This window comes from Helianthus annuus, chromosome 17, assembly GCF_002127325.2.
Source record: "Helianthus annuus cultivar XRQ/B chromosome 17, HanXRQr2.0-SUNRISE, whole genome shotgun sequence".
NCBI lineage: Eukaryota > Viridiplantae > Streptophyta > Magnoliopsida > Asterales > Asteraceae > Helianthus > Helianthus annuus.
The window spans coordinates 97240652-97264357 of record NC_035449.2 but is presented as its reverse complement, the minus strand read 5'-3'; the positions used below and the strand labels follow the sequence as shown (position 1 = coordinate 97264357).

Here is a 23706-nt window from a genome sequence, read left to right as displayed (position 1 = left end):
AACGTTAAACGGCAACGGATTGAAACCGAACAGAATACTGACAACGTCGACAAATATTAAATTTTTACGATATATTTTAGCTTCGTAATTTAATTTTAGTAACTACAGTTGAAACCGGATCGAAAAACGGATTAAAGACCGCAACAATATAATTTTTCGCGATTATTACCATTATCGACGCACGATCGCGACTACGACGGATACCAACATTATTTTTATACGTTTTTAACTCTGAAGTATTATTCTTTTCAAGGCTACGGTGATTTCGGGTTTTGATAACGGGTCTCGTAGGAATTACGGGCCACTTACACATGCGATGGACTTGTGGGCCCTGGGCCCAAGCCCAAAACCCACAAGCTTAAACCCGCACATAATATATTAAATCTCTCAAGATCTCTACAAATCCTACAAGATCCTACTAAATCCTATCAAAATCTATAAGATTTTTCTAAATCTTAGCAAATCTGTCCAAAATTACTACAAGATTTTTACTAGATCTTGAGACATCTACCATCTCTATAAAGGAACTTTATCCTTCTTTCTTCACAATACACACACATGATCTGGATCTCACACAATTCTCTCAACACATAACTTCATCTTCTCAAGCTTACACACAGAAGAATTAAGGTCTCCTCTCTCTCTCTCTCTCTCTCTCTCGATTTCAAATAGCAGACAACAATAATCATCCACTCTCCCCTCCTTGTTCACAACATACACACACACCCACATGTCTTCTCTCTTTCTCTCTCTCTCTCTCGGCATATGCACCGGCAACCGAAGTCGGAGTTCCGACCGAGCTCCGGCGCCACCTTCCTCACCGACGAGCTCTCTCACCCAAACACCCAACCCTCACCTCTTAAACCCCCCTCTTCCGAGCAACAGGAACGACCACCACCACCACAGTCCGATGGTGGTGCGACGGCAGAGACAGAGACAGGAGAGAAAGAGAGACGAGACGGAGAGAGAGGAAGAGAGAGCGATGAGAGAGAGGAAGAGAGAGCGATGAGAGAGAGAAAGAGATGGTCGGCTCAACCATCGACGGCGACGGAGCCGGTGACAGTGGTTCACGGCGGCAGTGGTACCTCCGACGACACTTCCTTTTCCGGTAAACCGCTCACAACACCCTCGTTTCCTTTTTTCTTTTACTTTCTGATTATTGATCATGATGATAACTGAGGGTTGTTGATGGTGATGGCGGTTGGTTCCGAAGAGTTTCACCGATGTGGTTCCGGCAGATCGACGACGTGGCAGAGATGGTGGAGGTGTTCCGTTTTGGTTCAGGTTCTGGTTTGATCAGATTGGGGGTGGTGCACTTCAGATCCGTGTCCGGGTCCTGTTTTGGTAATAGTTCAGAATTAGTGTGGATTCGGGTTCGAGTTTTAGATTCAGCCGGTTCGGGTGTCTCGGTGCGGTTCGGGTCAACATTTGGGTCTCGGTCAAACTCAGTCAAACCCGGTCAAAGCTAGTCAAAGATAGTCAAAATCAGCAGCGTCGTGGCGGTTCGGGTCACGGCTCAGTCACGGGACGATTCGGGTTTTATTTCGGGTGTTTCGCGGTTCGTGGTTCAGGTTGACTCGGTCAAACCGAGTCAACTCAGTTCAACTCGGTCCGACTCAGGTCAACAAGTGAGTTAACTCGGTCAACTCCGTTAGCATTCGACACGAGAAGATGGTAAAGTTTTAACAGTGAATATGTTGTTTTTATATAGTTTTTAATTGAATACGCGATATCGAGCTTAAACCGAACATATTAGTGTTTAATTTATATGTTGTCGCTTTTACAAACTTACTTATGCTGATTATTGAATCTTGATTGAATCTTGTTAAAATAATGACAACTTGTGTTGTCGGGGTGGTCCAAAAACAGAGGAAACTCTGCCCATTTTTCGAGAAAATCCGTAAAATAATTACGTTTTATTATAACACAAAACAAATCGGAATGTTACTTATTTTTCCTAAAAAATACATCGTTACTTCTACGACACTTTACAACGCATGAAAACAACGATTCGAAAATTATTTACAACAAATAAATATAGCTATTATATTTATTTTAAACTCCAAAAATCCGACAAGTCTTTTATAAAATCAATATAATTATTTATATTGTTTCAAATGCCGAACACATCTTCGCTTTATAAAATAAATATAGTTTTATATATTTATTTCAAATGTCGAACAACATGAATTCGTTTTTACAAAATAAATATAGTTTGTATATTTATTTCAAGTATTAAACAATACGAATACTTTTATAAAAATAAATATAGTTTACGTATTTGTTTCACGACGATTCTTTTGCAAAACAAATATAGCTTTTATATTTATTGCAAACATCAAACGACTTGTATTCGTTTATAAAATAAATATAGTTTATATATTTATTTCAAACTTCCAACGACGATTCTTTTATAAAATAAATATAACTTTTCATATTTATTTTATACGCCTAAACGGCATATACGGATATTTTGACAAAGATCATACGAAACGCGATATATAATACGAGTTTGCCATATATTATTTTCATTTAAATATTCTTTTATACACGTACGACTTCTCGGGATGACAAGCGATCTTAACGATATATTTATATATTTTGATATAAATATTTATTTAATTTCAAATCTCTCGAGAATCAAGTCTTGTCAAGACTTATTGGTTATTATCGACAATATAACGATACTTATCAGATATGACTTAATCATTCCCGATAAGTTAACTACTTACCGTTGAATAGTTCGATTAACGATTCGGTAGAGCTCGGTGACACGTAGTGTAGTTACCGCATTTACTTAGAAACTTATTAGATACTCCGTGTTAGGAATATTGTAGAATGCACGTTAGCAAGTCAAGTCTTGGAAACGACATCACGAAGTCGTAATTAGCTAGCTTCGCACAAGGCAATTCAGGTGAGTTCATAACCCCCACTTTTTACTGTTTTACATTTTTATAAATGTTTTCGGGGGTGGAAAGACATGCACGTTTTGCAAGAACATACAAAGTTTTGAACGAACGAAAACTCGTATTTCTAAATCATATTACGAATGGATTTCGAGGAACTCAAATGGTTTACGAATGGATTATACTAAATATACCGGTTTTTACAAAACAAATGTGTATTATCGAAATGTGAATGATTTTCATGACCAGGGATGGATCGTCAGGTGTTAATATAGAGAGACTGGGGAGTCAGCCTTAGAGGCTGGGGAGGTTCAGCCTTAGAGGCTGGGGTAAAATACATGTTACAAATTATTTCAGACATTTTATACATGGTATGATTAGCTTAAGGAGGGTATACTACTTAGATCATGTGAGGGGTGGGTACAACACTTAAGGCCATTAATCCTCATCGTAGGACCAAGGGACATGAGTGATAGACCTATTGGGTGTTGTGAGCCCCACCCATGGGCCTGCGAGTTGGCTGCATGTGGTGACTATGTCGTCCCGCCGGAGGGACCGGTACGAAATACGCATACAGGTTTGAGTCTTCCTGCATCACTTCACACATACCATTGGCTTTGCAACCCAGTGGTGATCTCTTTTTCCTTATTGCTACATACCAGGGACATACATACTTACAGAAATACCTGATTTTTACAAATTACGTACCATATTTCATATAAATTCAAAGCATAGGATTATGCGGGCATCGAGTCAAAGTCAGGGTGGGCAATGACAGCTATACGAACACTACAAATACGAGAGTTTACAAACACATGGTTTTACGAACATAATGCGTTACAAATACAAAGTTTCCATATGACTTGGCAAGAAAATGATTTCTAAATTCGTTTTCTCAATATTATTTCACAAACCGGTTAATCAAAAGATTTATTTCAAATCTTTTACAAACAAACTATGAACTCCCTCAACTTTATGTTGACTTTTTCGCATGTTTCTTTCTTAGGTTGCATTTCTAAGACAAGGCACGGTTGGAATAGGAGAACCATGTGGAGTCAAGTACTTAGTGGGCGTTCAATTTCTAGAAAGTATTTTCTTATTTGCTTCCGCTGTGCAATGAAGATACCAGTCTAGTCACGCCAGCTCTGATAATTTCGGGGTGTGACAGACCCGGAGCCTGTGCCAAACCCACCGATGAGCAACGAAAAATTGGCTGAACTCCGCCACTATGGCGAGGAGTTGGTAGACGCAGGGAATAGAATCCGGGAAGTGGGAGAACAGATCTCCTGGAAGTACGACGAGAGGGAACGTCGTTTCTGGAGTGCCAGTTGACGGGGACAGTAGGTGGTTGTGTGGTGTGTTTGTTTAATAATAATAAAATAATAATAAATAACAAAAATATAAATATATAAAATAACGTAAAATAAAACTTTTGTAATATAACTGGTGTATACGGATGCCTACTAATATATAAAAATATCAAAGTCGCAAAGTCGACAATTTTGGCTATACATGTTTGGCGTGATTTCATGCGATTATTTTATTGCATTTGGTTGTATTTATTTGTGCCAATAATGTTAGGACCGGTTTGACTCCGAAACGATTGCGTATAACACGTTCGACGTGCGGAAACCGCGAACGTGAATAACCGAAACACACGAGACGTACTATTAACGTGATTCTTTGATAGATCTGAAAAGATACAAGAACCGTGAATCACCTTTTGCCTTTCTCTCTCTACTTTCTCTCTCTAGCTTCTCTCTCTAACCTCTAAGCTCCAAAGATCAAAATGGCAAAAGTCTCTAACTAAAAGCCTAAGGCTTCTATTTATAGGCCAAAGGTGATAAGGAAACTTTCCTTATTTACAATAATGCCACCTTGCCTTTTAGTAACAAGATATTACATTGTAAACACAAAGTTCTTCTGTTTCTGCTACGAACTGAGATGACGGAGGCGATAGACATTAATGTACTAACAATCTCCCCCTTGGATATTGCCGCAGTCAATCTCAATCATTCAGACTCGTAGCTTCTTTTCTTTTCTTTCTCTCTCTTTAGCTTGAATAGAATCCTGGTGGATCTATCTTCAGCTTCAGCTCCCCCTTTCGGTAAACTCTTCAGGCTCCCCCTTTCGACAAGCTTCCGTGCTTTGGGATCGACACCTGGCTTTCCAGTTACAAGCTCTTCCAGGAACGATACCTGGCTCCTTACACGCTTCCGTTAGCATTGAGCTCGTCTTCAGACTCCCCCTCAGACTCGGCTGTCGGGATCGTAGTCTGGAATAATATCTGCAACACTCATACGTTTATAAGTGACAGTGTTTTGAAATTGTCCAGAAATCATAATCTGGCTCTTTAAACTTTCTAAATCAAGATTCTGGCTTTAAGATATAATAATATGAATATATCCAGGATTATCTTGACTCTCTCCCCCTATCAAAATGCTTTATAGATTTGACAGCGTTAAAGAATCCAAATCGACAAACTGACTCTTTTAAGATTTTAACAATATGAGCATCCAAATCTTTCACGATTGATCATCCAAGTCCAAATTAATGACCTTGGAGATATCACAAACTATTTTTAAATTTTGATTTTAATTTTAAAAACTTCAAGTATCAAATTAATGAACTTGATTTATTTCCAGAAACACGATTAGCATACTTAGATTTTGAAACACAACATTCAGACATCGGTTGTCGAAAGTAAAACGGAAATCAAAATCTTTTTGTATTTTTCTGAAAATATAAAGCAGTAAAGAAATATGTACAAACATATTTACAGACAATATTTTTGTTTGAGTTCATGTAAGAGGATCATATCAGTTTTTGAAACAAATCACTAGCACCGTTAAGCTTTAATCATTTTAAGTTCTAAACGATTCACCTCGATTGACGATATAGTTGTCCTCTTAAATTTTCACACAATTTTCAATCTATTCAGGATACGCTTTTAGATGTTTTAGGAACTTAGCTCGTTTTATGTGTCCCACCTCTTGAATATACTCCCGTATCCAGAATCTCAATATTCAGTCTTACAGGCAAGAGTACTACAATGATGTCTGTACATAAATTAGGAGTTTAATGCGAGAATTGAGGGATCTCAGGTCAGAACTTCCGTTCAGCAGAGAGATATCAATTTCGACTTTGCGGTGTGTCCCCTTTAGAGAATCTTTTAGCTACAACAGATGATTATCAATTTTATTGTCTAATCACTGAGGGCTAGAATGCTATGTTTCAAGTATTTACTGCAAAGCATTATCCAAGGACTAGGTCAGAACTACCGTTCAGCAGAAGTCCCGGAATAATACCCCAGACATCATAGAGTATTACCACCTAGTATATCAGAATACGAGACCTTTCAAACGAGATTTCAGGGGTTACCTATATATCCAAGTAGTGTTCCCCACAAATTTCGCAAGTTTGAAATTTTAGGTTTATATCCTGAATAAATCTACTAAATGTACAAAAACCTATCGTCACATCATCAGTGAGACCATTTATCACATTTGACATTACATTTCTTTAGCGTGCTGTGATAGTCCACTGATATACTATCATTTCCTCTTTTATCAACAAAAACTCAAATTTTTGAATTTTATCATGTTTTTGGCTTTTTTTCAAATTTTCTAATGTTTTTGGATTTTCTGACAATAATATCTCTTACTCCCCCTAAAATTCAAAACCATTTAAAGAAAATTTGACAACCTGATACTGATAGCTTTGTCTCGCCATCCATTTTCTGCATCTCATGCATAGATTTGCAGATGTACCCCCATGATTTACAACACATTGATCTTTTACAGTTTGAAAACCGTTTTTCAATCTAGTGAAATTAATCATGTTTGTTCAGCCGTGAGGGTTTCGGCGTATTCAATCAGAACTTCCCCTGATAACAAACTATTTTCCCATTATGATTTCAAAACACTTAAGTTTGTTTTAATCAAAATGGTTTTTCCGGAAAATAAGTTTTGTTTAATTCAGACACGGGGTTTATTCATCACCTTGTTATTTCATCAATTAATTCGAAAGTTAAATCAAGTACAACTTAATGTCCTTGATAAAACATTTCTCAAGAAAGATGCCGATTCCTACTCCTCAATTACCAACCTGGGAGTTCCGGCAAATTCAAGTAACATATTTTTGAAAAAATTTTTTTTTTTCATTTATATATTTTTTTTTTAAAAATTTAGAGGCAAACATATTTTAATTTTCAAATTTTTGACAAAATGAAAACATTTTTTTTTTTTTTTTTTAGGGTTTTTGAAAATATTGTTTATTTATGTACAGAAATCAAACAAACTCCCTGTTTAACCGTTGCAGGGATCAGCAGCCTCCGGTGCCAGGCTGCTTCGTTTCTCCTTTGGTTGACATTCAGTTTTCTTCAGAAACACCTGCACATTCAAATTTTATCAAATACGACACAATAATTTTCTTTTCAATAAAGATGGATGCCGATTCATGCTTCGCGATAAAGGAAGCTCCGGCAAATCAAATTGTTTAATCAAACATTGTATCCACCCAAGCCTCATCAGCCTTGGGTGTAACCTTGACTCTAGCAATCTGAATTTTAAAGTTTTCAGCCTTAAGTGGTGGAAAATTTGCATCATAATCAATCGAAATTGACTCCTCAGCCTTTTTCACCTCATAAGTTGAACTTTCTGTTTCTGTTTTCGATTTCCAGATTTGTTTTTGTTTCTCATTTTTAATCAAATCAACATGTTTCTTAACACTCCATGTTTGACCTTTTGGAGTCCTACGTTTGTAAAAATGTGACTCTTTTTGAACATTTGGACTCTGAACAACATCTTTTGGTTTCCAAAATTGGTTTGGTTTTGTTGCATCAACAGTTGTTTTCCAACTTTGTGTTGTTCTAAGTTCGGGTGTCACTGGTTTCCAAGTTTGTTGTGAGTCATCTTTTGACAATTTTGGCTTCCAAGTTTGCTTTGATTCAAACTTGGTTGAATTTTGATTCACAACTTCATATTTCTGTTTTTGAACATAAACAGACTTCTTTTTCGTGTCAACACCAACAGGTTTCAGATTTGGACATTTGCGAGCAAGATGTCCTGTTTGATCACATTTAAAGCATGTTCTCTTTGAAACATCTTTGACCTGTTGTTGTTGCTTTTTCTGGGCCTGAAACTCTTCATTTGACTGTTGTCTAAATTTGAGTTCTTTCTCTTCTTCTGAACTTGTTCCGTGAACGAAGTTCATTTTTGCCTGAAAATTCGGAGTTTTATTTTTATTCCAATTTTGTTTCTTCTTATAACCCAACCCAGCCTTCATGTTTTTCTTCTTGTAACCAGGTTTGTTATAAAAAGTTTTGTGACCTTTACCAGCAAATTTTGGAATTTCAGATTTTTCAATCTCAACTATCTTGAAAACTTTGTCAATCTTTTCTGAAATCACATTCTGAATCGGGAATACAACGTCTAAGAATAATTTGTCCGATCCAATCATGGTATAAACCAATCCCTTTGAATCATCATTCAAACTTTTCTCAAATTTTGTGTTCTTCAGATATGCATCATGAAGATTTCCTTCATCTTCATCATGTGATTCAGATTTACCTGTATGAACCGACTCTTCGTTCAAGACACTTTCAACGACTTTACCTACCACCTCTGAATCATGAATATCATCAGATTTGGAATAGGTTATATCAATATTGTCTGGCAATTTGTCTACCATGTTGAAAGCTTTTTCGACCTTTTCCTCATCATAAAATGCAAACTTTTCCGGTGGTGGAACTTGATGAAACTCTGAGACAATGCCTTTCTTGTTCTGCTCAGACTCACCATCACCCGGTTTTATATTGAAAATTCGTTCAAGCACATATGACGACACATGGTAACTTTTTAACTTGTTGTTTTCCTGTTCTAAATCAACAATCTGTTGCTTTAGCTTAGCAACATCCTCAATATAGGAATTAACAACATCTTGTTTTATAGCATACATTCGTTTAAGCTCTTTTGTTGTTTCAGACATATAATTCATTCTTGATTGAGCATATTTCATTTCATCTTTCACCTTTTCATATGACTCTTTTATAACCTCATATGATAATTTCATTGAATCATATTCCTTTTTCATTTCTTGACAAGCAATTTCTTTTTGTTCACATTCATTTGTCGTTTTCAAAATGTTTTCCTTCAAAACTTCATTTTCTTTTTCCAATTTGTTACATTTTTCTGAAAATTTTTCATCATTTTCTTTAAAAACTTTTTCTTTTTCTAACATTTCTTTGCATTTATTTTTGAAAATGTTTTCGATTTTAGTGAATTCAAGATCTTTTGTTCTGAATTGCTCATCTTTTTCAGTACAAGCTCTGCACGGTTCCATGCATTTCTTGCACTGTTCAGCTGGTTTTAAAACTTCAGAATCAGAATTTACCTTAGTGATAGGCACCTCGGTGTTTTCAGCTGCCTCTGGCTGCTTTATCTCAGCATCATTTAGCTTTTGTTCAACACTGACTTCCTCACCTACATCACCAACATCTGACTTGACATCCTTCTTTTCTTCTTCGTCAATTTGCTGTTCTTCAACTTCTTTTACAACTTCAGCTTCCACAGCTTCTGTTTCAACTTCTTCAGCAACCTTCTTCAGATTAACCACCATTTCTTCAACATCCTTCTTCATTTTCTCTTCATCCCTTTTTCTCAAGCATGACAGCATAGCATATCGGATATCTTTCTCGTATTGTTTAACATATGCATCATCTTTCGTCACTCTTCTGTAATATTCAGCTCTCAACGGGACAGCAAGAAGAACATCATCAAAGATTATATCTTTCTTTGGAACAACTGGTTCTCCTTCTCTGTTGTAATAACACTCTCTCTTCTTGTCCCATCGTTTGTTGCTGACAGCATTCTCATATTCTTCCTGCATCTCATCCATTCTTCTGTAAACCACATCTCTTTCTTTATGTGTTTTCTCACTCAAGATCTCTTCTCGAGTTTTCTCTTTGTTCTCAATCTTTTCTTCATGGTTTTTAGCAGGTTCTTTTTCTTCTTTAATTTCAGCAACATTCGCAAACTTTCTTGGTGCTGTCGTAGCTTTCCCATGAGCTGTTTTGCGAACAATATCATTTCGATCTTCTTCTGGACAAATTTGAGACCAATCATATCCTTCATCAGGATATATGACAGGACAAGCTCTTGAAGTTGTTTTTGGTCTATCTTCAATCAACTTTGGCTCTTCTCTGCTTCGATGGTAGATCGCCTTTTGATAATAATCATCATTAAAAGGACGTTCATTTCTTTCAGCAACTTCTGCATTCTTACACTCTCTTTTGAAATGACCCTTTTGCTTGCATTTGAAACAGGTCACTTTTGACTTGTCAAAACCGAGCTTTGTTGATGGACCACCAAGAGATTGTTTCCCAGTAATTTCCATGTATCTTTGAGCTCTCCGAATGCAGCTTGCTAAACACCAACGAATATCAATAAGTTCCATCTCCTCTGGATCAATCTGGTCGTAGTCTTCTTTCGTCAGTTCAGAATTACCGATTTTTCCAGCTACCAGACCTTCATATGATTCCAGGACAGATGCAAGAAAGCTCATTTGCTGCTTCGCTGCATTGATACTCATTGCTGGAGAATTTTTCAGTTTAAGAGCAATGTTGCATAAAATTTCATCTGTGTCTTCTGAATTTGTTTGTGAAGATGAATGATATCCAGAATGATGACTTGTTGACGTTGTTTGAGATTCATTCATCTTTTCACCAACGAATGCTGTTTTTGGTGAACCAACGCCTTTCTCTGAAAGTACACTACTTTTGTAATACAAGCCGACATTCTGTTGACGTGAAGACTCTGTCATCTTGCTTTGTTTCTGCAGCTCTAGATCATGACTCTCAATCTTTTCAAACAATGCATCAAGAGAAATTGTATCATATGAATCATCATTTTTCAAAATAAACACAAACGTTTGCCACTGATCAACTCGTGGTAACGCTTCAATCACTTTATCAATGATTTCTTCTCTTGTTTTAGCAATTTCAAATCTTTCGAGTTCAATTTTTAGGTGACAAAATCTTTCTATCATTTGCCTCACCGATTCTCCTTTTAAACTATCAAAAAGATCAAATTCCTTTTTAATTAGCGCGATTTTGTTCTTTTTAATTTGTTTGCCCCCCTCAGCTTTAATACGTAAAGCTTCCCAAACCGATTTGGATGTCCCGCTATGATTTAATAATGCAAATATATCGTTTCTAATTGCTGATTGTATCAATGCGATCATCCTTTGTTCGGCGGCAAATTCTGCTCTGTCGTCTCTGGAGAATTTTTTGAACTGTAGATCTTCACCTTTATCATCTTTTGGCTTTTCGTATCCGTATTCTAGACAAAACCAACTTTCATGCGCATACGCTTTTGCCCAATTGATGAATCTTTCTTTCCACCAAGTATAATCTTCAATGCTTTCAAGCGTTGGTGGTTTAGAATGCGTTCCGTAAAAATTATCATGCTTGATGTTCTCATTGATTGCCTTTGTGATGGTTTTTGGTGTAACAGTTGTAACTTCGGATGATTCAGATGTGAATGCGTTGAAAAACGTGTTATAAAATTCTTCAGCCATGGTTTGAACTTTTTGAATTACCTTGAATCACCTAAATGAATTACGTAAACAATCGATTAGTTCAAAGACTTTTAACAAACTTGATTTTGGTAATTAATCGATTTGATATGATTTTACAAATAATATGATCCAAATCAATTTTAACACAATTTAATCAATTTGATTATTATCAACCGATCTGATGGGGATTTGCTAGCCGATCGGGTGGAAATGGATGCTAGTCGATCGGGTGAGAAGTGAATGCTAGTCGATCGGGTGGGAGGTGTTGTTAGCCGATCGAATGGGAAAAGATGCTAGCCGATCGGATAAGAAATGGATGCTAGCCGATCGAGTAGAAAGGTCTCTGTTCGATCGAGTAGGAAAGGATACTGTTCGATCGAGTAGGAAGGTATTGCTGTTCGAGTGGGACTTTGCTAGCCGATCGAACAGCTGTTCGATTGAAGTATTGTAGCAGTGGTGCTAGCCGTTCGGCTAGGAATGCTGTGCTGTTCGATCGAACAGAGTCAAAAAGTCAAAGTGTTTAATGAATGTTATGCTGTTCGAATGAATGACTTTCTAGCCGATCGAACAGTTGTTCGATTGAATGAAATTCTAGCCGTTCGAGTAGCTGTTCGATCGAGTTACCTACTCGATACACATAACCTTCTGTTCTAGTGATAATTGCTGCTCGATCCAAGTAAAGGCTAGCCGATCGGTTAGCACATGCTAGCCGATCGGTTGGGAATGGATGCTGTTCGATCCGTTGAAAAAGGAGGTGAGTCCTAGTCGTTCGGCTAGGTCAACAAGTCAACGTTTTTAATGAATGTCAGAAGTTTCTATTCGATCGATCAGGAGGTGCTAGCCGTTCGATTAGGCCAATCGATCGAACAGCTGTTCGATTCAAAGTTCCTGTTCGATCCAAAATTCCTGTTCGATCCAAAATTCCTGTTCGATCCAAAATTCCTGTTCGATCCAAAATTCCTGTTCGAACGTTTAGCAATTTGCTAGCCGTTCGACTAGCCTAACCGAACGGTTGGCCTACTCGATTCAAGTTCCTGTTCGATTAAACTTCCTGTTCGAACCAAAATTCCTGTTCGATCGAGTGACCTGTTCGAACGAGTTGCTAGTTCGATCGAACAAGAACTGATGAACAGTTTGACGAACGGTTTCAGCAAAAAGTTCACAAAAACGCAGATTTCTCCCAAACGGCTTGGAATTTTGACCTGAAAATTTGTAGGATCATAGATCAGATATAGGCGCACAACATATCAAAATTTCATCCAATTTCAACCGTAAAAACACTGTTAATTTTACGATTTTCAGATAAAAACGTGAAGAACAAGAAAGTATGAAGAAATTTGACAAATCTGAGTAAATTCGACTCTGAATCTGAAGGATTTCTGTGCGTATTCGTGCGTTTGATCTGTGCAATCGAGCTCCTGCTCTGATACCACTTGTTAGGACCGGTTTGACTCCGAAACGATTGCGTATAACACGTTCGACGTGCGGAAACCGCGAACGTGAATAACCGAAACACACGAGACGTACTATTAACGTGATTCTTTGATAGATCTGAAAAGATACAAGAACCGTGAATCACCTTTTGCCTTTCTCTCTCTACTTTCTCTCTCTAGCTTCTCTCTCTAACCTCTAAGCTCCAAAGATCAAAATGGCAAAAGTCTCTAACTAAAAGCCTAAGGCTTCTATTTATAGGCCAAAGGTGATAAGGAAACTTTCCTTATTTACAATAATGCCACCTTGCCTTTTAGTAACAAGATATTACATTGTAAACACAAAGTTCTTCTGTTTCTGCTACGAACTGAGATGACGGAGGCGATAGACATTAATGTACTAACAAATAACTTATCTATATATTGTTAATTATCAGATGGAACACGCTGTTAATGAACCAGTTAATGAAGTTAATCAATCGGAACACGATAATGAAGATCACTTTCTAAATCGGCAAGATATAGAAATCATCGTCGCTCAGGGAATAGCCAATGCTATCCCAGAAATCGTCGCTGCTGTTAAAAGTCCTGTTGAGCCTTCACAAGCCAACCCCAGTAAACGCACGCGCGACGATAATTTCAGTAATAGTGTTAATGGAGGCAGTATCAATGAGAATAATGTGGTTCAAGCCCCAGTACTCAAGAAAATAAAAGTTGCAACACCTGGTTGCACTTACAAGGAATTTCTTGCCTGTAAACCAGCCGAATTTGCAGGCAATGAAGGGGCGACAGCCGCACTGTGTTGGTTAGAGAAAACTGAAGCAGTAATTAAAATAAGTAAATGCGCAGAGGAAGACAAAGTGATGTATGCTTCTCACCTTTTCAAGGAAGAGGCATTAGAATGGTGGAATACGGTATTACAAGCCAAGGGAAGTCACATGGCATATGCCATGAATTGGGAAGAATTTAGACAATTGGTGGAAAGAAAATTTTGTCCCGAATATGAAAAAGAACAAATGGCAAACAAATTCCTGAGCCACGGAATGGTGGATGTTGACTGTCGAGGGTATACTTCGAAATTCTTCGAGTATGCCAGAATTGTGCCAAATCTGGCATCGCTAGAGCCGATACTTATTTCTCGCTACATTTGGGTAGCGAGATTCGTGATATCGTCAAAGCTGCAAGACCCCATACGATTAACGATGCAGTGGAGTTAGCCAACACCTTGACCGACGGACTGGTACGCACGCGAGAAGAAAACAGAAAGAAAGAATTGGCTCAGAAGATTACCCAAGGATTCCGAGGGGGTAATACTAGTAACAACTTCAAGAAAAAGGGAACTGGGCAATCCCCCACTGTTCCATTTTGCAGTACCTGTAAAAGAAAGCATTTTGGAAAATGTAAGGTGTGACATCTGTGCCTCCACGGCCATCAAACAAATACCAAATCAATGAAATATTGTATTTCATACTTGGGATTTGTATAAATATGTGTATCATTTGCACATATCAATTCTCGTTTGATTTCAAGCTCTAAATCGCTTTCTGGAAAGTTATACGCGAACTGATGCGTAAACGTAATCAGTTTAACGCGACAAACACTCCGGAATAGTGACATAGGCTTAACAAACCTTAAATAACCTTTACATAACTTAGAAATAAGTTTTGGAAGGTTTGGTGTGTCGAAATCAAGTTTATTCGCTTACAGGGACTAATTTCAACAAACTGTGAAAGTATGCTGATTGGTACTGTAATGAGCATTCCAGAACTTGATAATAAGGTAAACATGCCCTAAATATCCTTTACATAGCTTAGAAATAGGCTTTGAGGTGTTTGGTGTGCAAAAATAAACTTATTGGTCATTCAGGGACTAAAAGCGTCAAAAAGTGCACAAGTTTGCATTTTCGCGCATATCTTACGTTCTGAATATATCCGGACACCCAAAAATTTATGTAATCATTAAAATATTTTATTTTAGTGATTGGCATGATAAAATTTCATCCGTCGCTTAATTTGGATCGTTTTTGTGTTCGTTACGACTTCCGTCGTAATTAACCGAATAACGCGATCGTACGACCAAACGAACCGACATCCGAGATGTTTTTGAGCATGTTTTGAGTTCCCAATACTTTAACGTCATTTTAGAGCCTTGAAATGAGGTTAACGGGGCTTAAACGTGTCAAAAATGAGCCGAAATGCAAGTTTCTAAGCTGCAGGGACTGAAACTGTCAATCTGTCAAACATGGCCAGGCGGCCCGCGTAAACCCAAGCCTTATTCTTACGCGGGGTGCGTGAGCCTATCAGACAAAAACATTGAATCTGGTCATTTTGCTCGTTTTTACTGGTTTTGATCTCTGGTTTTCAATTCTATGGACTGGTTTATGTGTTCTCCAAGTCCCCCAATCCTTCCTTGACACTTGTATGGCTTGGATCATGCCCTCCTCTCCAAGAAATGATCCTAACGGTTTTACGAAAACTATATAAAGCCATGTCCCCATTCCATTTTTTGCACATTTGGTCTGAGATTTCTCTAAGTGGTTGTGATATTTCACTTCCTACCTGAGAATACTTGGAACCAAATCTTTTTGGACCCTTTGTAAGTCCTCTTTCGTTCTTTTATTGCTTTCCTAGCTCGAAAGCCAAACTTTGTTTGACTTTCAGCTTTGACCACGAGATGGTCAACGAGAAGTTCGTTTGAACTTCGCAACGTGAGCGTAATCACGATGGTTATAGTCTTTAGTGACTATACCTACTGATTACCACGTTGACTAGGCGTAGTGACGAGTCGTGGTTTCGGTCAAAATGCGCATTTAAGCGTATTTTGCAACCAAACTACTCTTGGTATCAAAACACTTTGTTTTGATATCAAAACCTGTTTTCTAACTTAGTTAAGCATGTTTTAACATGCTTAGCTCGTCACTTTTAGTTTAGTGCTTGTTTAGAGTCGTAAGTCAAGCGGTCTAAACCACCGCTTAGACTTTCGAACTCGACCCGTTTGGTCGATCTTTAGGATCCGACCAAGCACGTTTAGTGACCATAGTTGTATAGGGAATATCCTTCCGAGGTTATACCTTATGGTCACCAAGTTTAAGTAGTTGTATGATAGGTAGATTATATGCCTTAGGTAAATTACCAAAATGCCCTTTTCATGCATAATTGGACTCTAAGCATATGTAACCTAACTTTTGTCACCTAAACTGATTATGCAACTTATTTAAACATGTTTAGGCATATAATACTTGTCATAGGACTAGTTAGACGTCTCGAACGCGCGTTTGCGCGCACGACGCGTTAAAGTAGCGTATGCTACCTTAATGGGTCGTAACGGGTCGAAAGCACTTAGGTTAGGTTTCAATTTAGTATGTAGGCATTGTTAAACCATGTCATATGAGTTCCAATAACTCATTTGGTTTACAAGACCTCATCCTATCCGATCCTCCGACTTAGGTCCGGTTTATTTATATAGCTATTAGGTTGCCGATTGATTCCGTGCTCCCTCTAGCTTTGCTTGGTTGTTGTTCAAAGACCGCTAAGCATTCTCAGGCGAGTACATAGTTCCCCAATTTTACTGTTTTCGATCGTTTTGGGGTGATCCATATGTGTTAAATGATTTCAATGTTTAAATGATGTTTTCCAAAAACGATTAAGATGGTTTATATTAAAACTAATAACGATTTTGATAATGTGAACAAGCTTGTTGGTTGTAATTACATAACGAATGACATTCATTAGCTCTGATCAAGCCGACCAGTATTAGGTTATGGTACCATAGGATCTGACAAATCCCGTTATCAGACTGCACCCATTGTTATGTGTGGGTTAGGTGGGTAACGACCGAATCTGTGATTGTTAATTTACCCTTTGGTGGTTTATTAATGCGAAAGGCGAGGTAATCGAGTCACGAAGGTTTGAATGTTGTTAGCGAGACGACCAAAAGTAGTTTCACTATTAAACGAGTTAAACGATTTTGGGATAAGTTACACGATTTGAAACAACTTAAACGAGATAAACGATTTGGTTAAACGATTGGTTTTGGGATGTGATTAGATAATGGGACAGGTGTAGCATGATAAAAGCATGGTAGATACGCCGCTGGTACATCTTATATATAAATGCTCTTATCATATTACATTTTGAATCATTATTTAGTTCACTGGGGGAAACAATTTTAAAACGATGTCACACAACGAGGTTTTTGAAATGATATAAACCATACGAGTTTTGTTAACGAGTTTTTACGAGATTTTTACAAATTGATTTAACTAAATGTTTTGGGTTAAGAATCATGGCTACGAGATTTTATAACAAACTATAACCAATTTGATTGGAGTTGGTTATTTATGTTGTAATACACTTTTCAAAACAAGGTATGTATTTTGACTCTTGGAGTCTAACGAGGTACTACAACATATAAACTAGCCATGAATCCGATACTCTCATAAAACCTATATACTCGCCGGCATTTCTTTGCTGACTTTGTTTTCACATATGTTTCAGGTATTGTTGAATGATGTTGATTGATAGGATGCATACTCACATAGGACGGGACGAGGCCTTAGTGACTTAATAACAATGATAGACTATGTTTAACTTGTTTTGTTAGATTTCAAGACGATGTAAATGTTTAATGTTTAATAAAACGAAACTTCAAATTTCCATGTGTTTTGAAACAATGATTCTGTTACAACACTCCCCGATGTTTCCACCACGTTTTGTTGTTTTATCGTGGTCGGGGTGTGACAGAAAAGTTGGTATCAGAGCTCATGGTTATAGGGAATTAGGTTATTAGTAATGCTCTGACCTAGTCTATAACCTTCCTAGGACCCTAACACAAGATTCTTGTGTTTAGATCTTAAAACAATACCGTCACCTATCCTTAGGTGACAACCACAATAAGAACATAAATTTCGAATCCGCTGCGAAAATTAATCATCTGTTCTAGGATGATTGATTACTAGGTTTTGAACCCTCTGTTATATGGTTTTGAACCCTTCCGGTTTGATTCATCTTTGGCTTGGTGCCTTTTGAATTTTCAAAATCTCGTCAAAGTTTGGGTCTAAATAATGTGAACACGTGCAAACTGGAAGAGTGAATGCCTATACCCTGAGTTTTCTGCCTAAGGCTAGAGTGTTCGTACAAATCCGCAGTATCGGACCAGTCACTCTTACCTGGGAACTCTTGGGGTGAGTGTTCACTTATAGGCGAGCATGTCTTCAGTGATACCTTAATATGACCCATTTACTTTGATTAGTCACCGTTTCATTTGTTTTCCTTAGGTAACAAACAAATGATCGCAATTTCTATGCGTTATCATTCTGTTTCACTTGTTCCCTCCTATGTCTCCCATTTCCTCTACAATGTCACTTCATCGCAACGACGCTCAAATGTCCGAACAGGCTACTAAAGTTGCCCAGCGAATAGGCGAAGTAATCCTGAAGACTGCTGAATTAGTTGTTGCCATGTCTCGTCTCCAGGATGAAAACACCCGAGAAGCATCAAAGGAAGCAGAAGCCAAACCTTCGAAAAGGTCAAAGAAGCGTAAGACCTCAAAGAACCGTATTTGTAGTTCTCTCATTCATTTGATCGCTCGTGAATTTCTCGAAAAATTCTAAGTGCTCGCTTCATTCTAAGGAACGAAGTGACTATTTGAGTAATCACTTTGATTCCTTGGTTAGATAACTAAGGAAACCGTTATCTGTCAAAGTTGTTCTTGGTAAACCTCTTGTACTCAATTCTATTATTCGTGACTGTCAATTTAACCTTGATAATCACCTTTTTCCTTTGAGCTCACACCGATGCAACTTGGGAGTTTCGACATTATCATAGGGATGGTTGGTTAGTAGAACATCTTGCTGAGGTAGTTTGTTTCGATAAGATTGCCCGTATTCCTCTTTCATCTGGCGATGCTCTAAACCATCTTTGGTTTGAAACTTATGCCTTGTACAAAAACCCAATGTTATTTACGAAAAGGATATGTTGCCTTTATGACATATGTCACCGAGGAAAAAGGAAAGAACAAGAGTATTCAGGATATTCTGATTGCTTGGGATTATCCAGAGGTGTTTCCTGATGAACTGCCTAGTTTGCCTGTGACAACTCGAATTTCTAAGATTGATTTCATACGTATTACACGAGCATGTGTTTGACTAATTACTTAATTGCACATTTGATTGATATGAAAGTATATATATATGTTTGATTGCTTGATTGTGCATAATTGTTTGATTGTGTATAATGGGTTCCATATTGTGAAACTTGTACTGTATGTTAGCTAGTTAGTGTGAATCATGGCCCAACCTACGAAGGATGTTCCACGAAACATGATGCATGAATCGAAGGATGTCGAAACATATCTTTCGATTCGAAAGGTCATCCTTCGGATTGAAGGTCTCGAAACATATCCTTCGCGCTCGAAACATATCCTTCGATATGTTTCGGCCCAGTTACTCTAATGGGCTTGGCCCATTTCTGTGAAAGGTTTAAATACGTATTGCATGCATAATCGGCAGTTTTAGGAAAACCCTAGAACACTTTCACTTGTGACGGCAACCACAACTTACGGAGATTTTTGCTGATCAATTCTTTGTTTCTCTACCCCGGTTAGTGTCCATGTTGAATTGGTGATTATGTGTTTTGAATTATCAAGTATGAATGTGCTTAACCGGCCGGATCGTTTGTATGATGTAAACCCGATTAATCAGTTGTGTGTGATTTCATGTTTTATCAATTACCTTGCAATATGTGGTTTGCATAGATATCGGATATAGATTAATTGAATTGTCCAAGGTGTAATCGGTTGGTATGTACGATTTGAAAGATAGTTATGTTAATCGGATTGTCGCATCATGGATTCGCATATTGATCTTGATTGGTTGTAAACTTGTCATGTTTCAAGGTTAACCTGATAGAATGGAATAGGATTGTGTTCATGTGTGTTAGATTAGGGTTCTTGAGAAACAACTTGAACTCCGCCTGTTTGATCGATGATGTATTGTTGAAACTGTTAGGATGTTATGTTGACCGAAGGATAGATTTGGTCGAACCATTGTTATGTTGGATCGAAACATAGTTGACCGAAGGATAGCAGTTGGACCAAAGCATAGTTGACCGAAAGATGGCTTTGACCGAACCACATCTTTGACCGAAAGATAATTTTGGTCGAAAGATAGTATCAGTTCGAAACATAACCTTCGGACCGAAGGATCATTTTGATAATTGTGTTAACTGATGTGTAATCAAAAGATAATGGCTGGATTCGAAGGATGTTAGGGTTTATGAATATACTTTGACTGATTGAATATATATGCTGGACTTAATTGGCATGCCATGCTTTGTGATGACTGTTAACATCTGTATTCGTACAAGGTGAATTAATACATGTGTGCTGATATGCAAACTGACTGCTATGTGAACCAATTAATTGCATGCGTAACATTTCGAGCATGAACTGATTTGCTATACGTGTATACATAGGACGTGATTGATTAACTGTGAGCACTTATTTAGCATACCGAGCAAACCAAGGTGAGTTCACACTCTTACCAAGGCATGGGGTTCCCGGGGTTGGGAATGGGATTGGAAGGTTGATTAGATACTCTATTGACACTATGACTAGACTACCACATCACTATCCTCGGTTGTGAAGGATACCTATAGTTACGAGTAGTCTAGTGGTTAGGAAACGTGGAACACCACCACAGGAAACGTGGAACACCACCACAGGAAAACGTGGAACACCACCACAGGAAAACGTGGAACACCACCACAGGAAAACGTGGAACACCACCACAGGAAAACGTGGAACACCACCACAGGAAAACGTGGAACACCACCACAGTAAAATATACAAACGGCCCAGTAGAGCCACCTATTACAAATGAACTTACTATTACGCATTTCCTTTATGTGAACTCGCTCAACTAGTTTGTTGATCATTCTGTTACATGCCTTGCAGATCGTTAGGTACTTGGAGCTTGCACACGGAGGAGCTGGTCGTTGTGGGGCTTGGATCGTGATCACCTTGTTAAACACTTTTGATGTCTGATACTTATTTGCTATGGGTTTTACAATAATACGCTTCCGCTAAACAATGTTAACTTACTTATGTTTTGGAAACACCTTTCATATGGAAATGGTTTGGATTATAATGTGATTACTTTTACTTTATACAATGTTCTGTATGATTGGTGGCTTGATCCTGGTCAGTCACGCTCCCAAGCGGTGATACTCCGCAGGTGGATTTTTGGGGGTGTGACAGATTGGTATCAGAGCCATTGGTTATAGAGAACTTGGTTTTAATAAGGGGAAAACGTTTTTATTAAAACCAGACTATAACCAGAACAGTGCTCTCAACGATCCACAACGACGCTTCGCTCCACGTGCAAGACTCAACTTCTTAGGTAATAAGGTTTATGTTTATTGCCTACATGCTAGAATTTGCTTAGAACTTTGCTCGTAGTATGCTTACATTACCTTGCTCCCAACTTGTCATAGCATGAGAATACTTATGTGCTTACACTCTTCTGTCATCGCACTATTCGCGAACCTTTCTCACTTATGTTGCCTTTGATGTGAAGATCAATGGCCGCACGAATTACCATGACTCAAGCCCAGCTAGAGGCTCTTGTTGCTGCGGCAGTTGCAGCCGCCCAAGCAGGTAGTATACCCTGCAGTATAGACACTAGGATCTTTAGATCCTACATTAATTCTCGTACTTAACTTTGCCCTATTCGTACACAATAGGTCAACCCGCTCAGCAACAACCTGGGTGCACATTCAAGAATTTCATGGACTGTCGTCCTAGCTCGTTCAGTGGCACGGAGGGGGCAGTTGGACTCCTCCACTGGTTTGAAAAGCTCGAGTCGGTTTTTGAAATGTGTGAATGCCCTGAGGCTCGCAGGGTGAAGTTCGCCACTGGCACTCTTGAAGGGATTGCGCTCACCTGGTGGAATGCGCAAGTACAGATCTTAGGGTTGGCAGCTGCTAACGCCACACCCTGGAATGAATTCAAAGAACTGATTAAGAGGGAATATTGCACAAGAGAAGACATCCACAAGTTGGAGGATGAGTTGTACAATTTGAAGATGGTGGGTTCAGAAATCGAAGCTTACACCAAGAGGTCGAATGAGTTGGCTGTGCTGTGTCCAACCATGGTAGACCCACCATACAAGCGCATTGAGTTGTATCTCAAGGGTTTGGCGCCAGAAATCCAGAGCCACGTGACGTCGGCTAACCTCAACAACATCCAGGAAATTCAGCGCCTTGCACACCGCATCACAGATCAGGCAGTAGACCAGGGCAAACTGCCAAAGCGTATCAGTGCTACCACTACCGCTACTGCTTCTACTACGCTTGCTACTCCCAGTGAAAGTAAAAGAAAATGGGAGGGGGATTCTAGCAAGGGGTCAGTTTCAGTGCAGGTGCAGTCTCAGCAGCGAAAGACGGACAGCTACCAGAGTCCAAGTCAGCACTCCTCTAGCAGCCATAAACAAGGAGGGTATCGAGGAAACCTTCCAAAGTGTAACACCTGCAACAAACATCACAGTGGCCAGTGTAATAAGGTTCGTTGTCAAAGATGCCTCAAGATGGGTCATGAGGCCAAAGACTGTAGGAGTCCACGGCCTGCAAATCAGAACCAGCAACTCCCACCGCCAGCTCCACAGAACCAGCAGCAGCAACCACAGCGTGGAAACCGGGGATGTTTCCAGTGTGGGGCAGAAGGACACTACAAACGCGATTGTCCTCAGTTGAACCAGAATCAGAACCACAACAATAACCAGGGCAACGGGAACAACGACAACAACGGGGGAAACAACAATAACAATGGCAACGAGGCAAGAGGTCGAGTTTTCATGTTAGGAGGAGGAGACGCAATGAACGCTAATTGAACTTATGACTTCTTTTTGGGGTTTTTCATTATTATGTTTCCGCTATTCGAACAAAGTTTGGTTTGAACATCAAATGTTTTGGGTTTTATGAATTATTTCAACTACTATATTTTATGATTGATGTGATAAATGGTTTGATATTATTGAACACACCCGCCGTATTTATGGACATTACGAACAGAGTGTGCAAACCCTACCTAGACAAAATGTTCTTGACTCCATCAACGACATTCTGATCTACTCCAAGAGTCAGGAGGAGCACGAGCAGCATCTTCGTCTTATTTTGGAACTCCTTCGGAAGGAACAGTTGTACGCCAAGCTTTCTAAATGCGACTTCTGGCTTCGTGAAGTCCACTTCTTAGGCCATGTGGTAAACAAGGATGGGATTCATGTCGATCCATCCAAGGTTGATTCGATCAGAAACTGGCCAGCACCACGTACACCGACAGAAATACGCCAATTCTTGGGTTTGGCAGGTTACTACAGGCGATTTATTAAAGACTTCTCCAAGATCGCGCAACCACTCACTATGCTTACACAGAAAGGTGTCGTTTACAGATGGGGTAATACATAGGAGACCGCTTTTCAGTACTTAAAGGATAGGCTTTGCAGCGCGCCTATTCTCTCACTGCCCGAGGGCACGGATGACTTCGTGGTTTATTGTGACGCATCGATACAAGGGCTTGGTTGTGTATTGATGCAAAGGGATAAAGTTATCGCATACGCCTCTCGACAACTCAAGGTTCATGAACGGAACTACACGACGCACGATTTAGAGCTGGGAGCTGTTGTTTTCGCGCTTAAGATATGGCGACACTACCTGTACGGTACCAGGTGCACGATTTACACCGATCACAGGAGTCTCGAGCATATTCTTAAGCAAAAGGATTTGAATATGCGTCAACGA

The 23706-nt window shown here is 38.8% G+C and overlaps 1 protein-coding gene across 1 annotated transcript; it reads left to right on the top strand.

Moving 5' to 3' along the window:
- Positions 1-485: 485 nt before the first annotated feature.
- On the top strand, positions 486-1815 carry LOC110923209. The gene is made up of 2 exons (XM_022167368.2): positions 486-1108; positions 1214-1815. The coding sequence occupies exons 1-2, from the start codon at positions 766-768 to the stop codon at positions 1294-1296; spliced, it is 426 nt and encodes a 141-aa protein (XP_022023060.1). The 5' UTR covers positions 486-765; the 3' UTR covers positions 1297-1815.
- The last annotated feature ends 21891 nt before the right edge of the window (positions 1816-23706 follow it).

What these genes read in the sequence shown, in the direction of transcription:
- LOC110923209 (XM_022167368.2), top strand. Translation starts at nt 766, where the DNA reads ATGCACCGGCAACCGAAGTCGGAGTTCCGACCGAGCTCCGGCGCCACC. An exon ending in CGACGACACTTCCTTTTCCG is followed by an intron (nt 1,109 to 1,213) that starts GTAAACCGCTCA and finishes TTGGTTCCGAAG; the next exon opens with AGTTTCACCGATGTGGTTCC.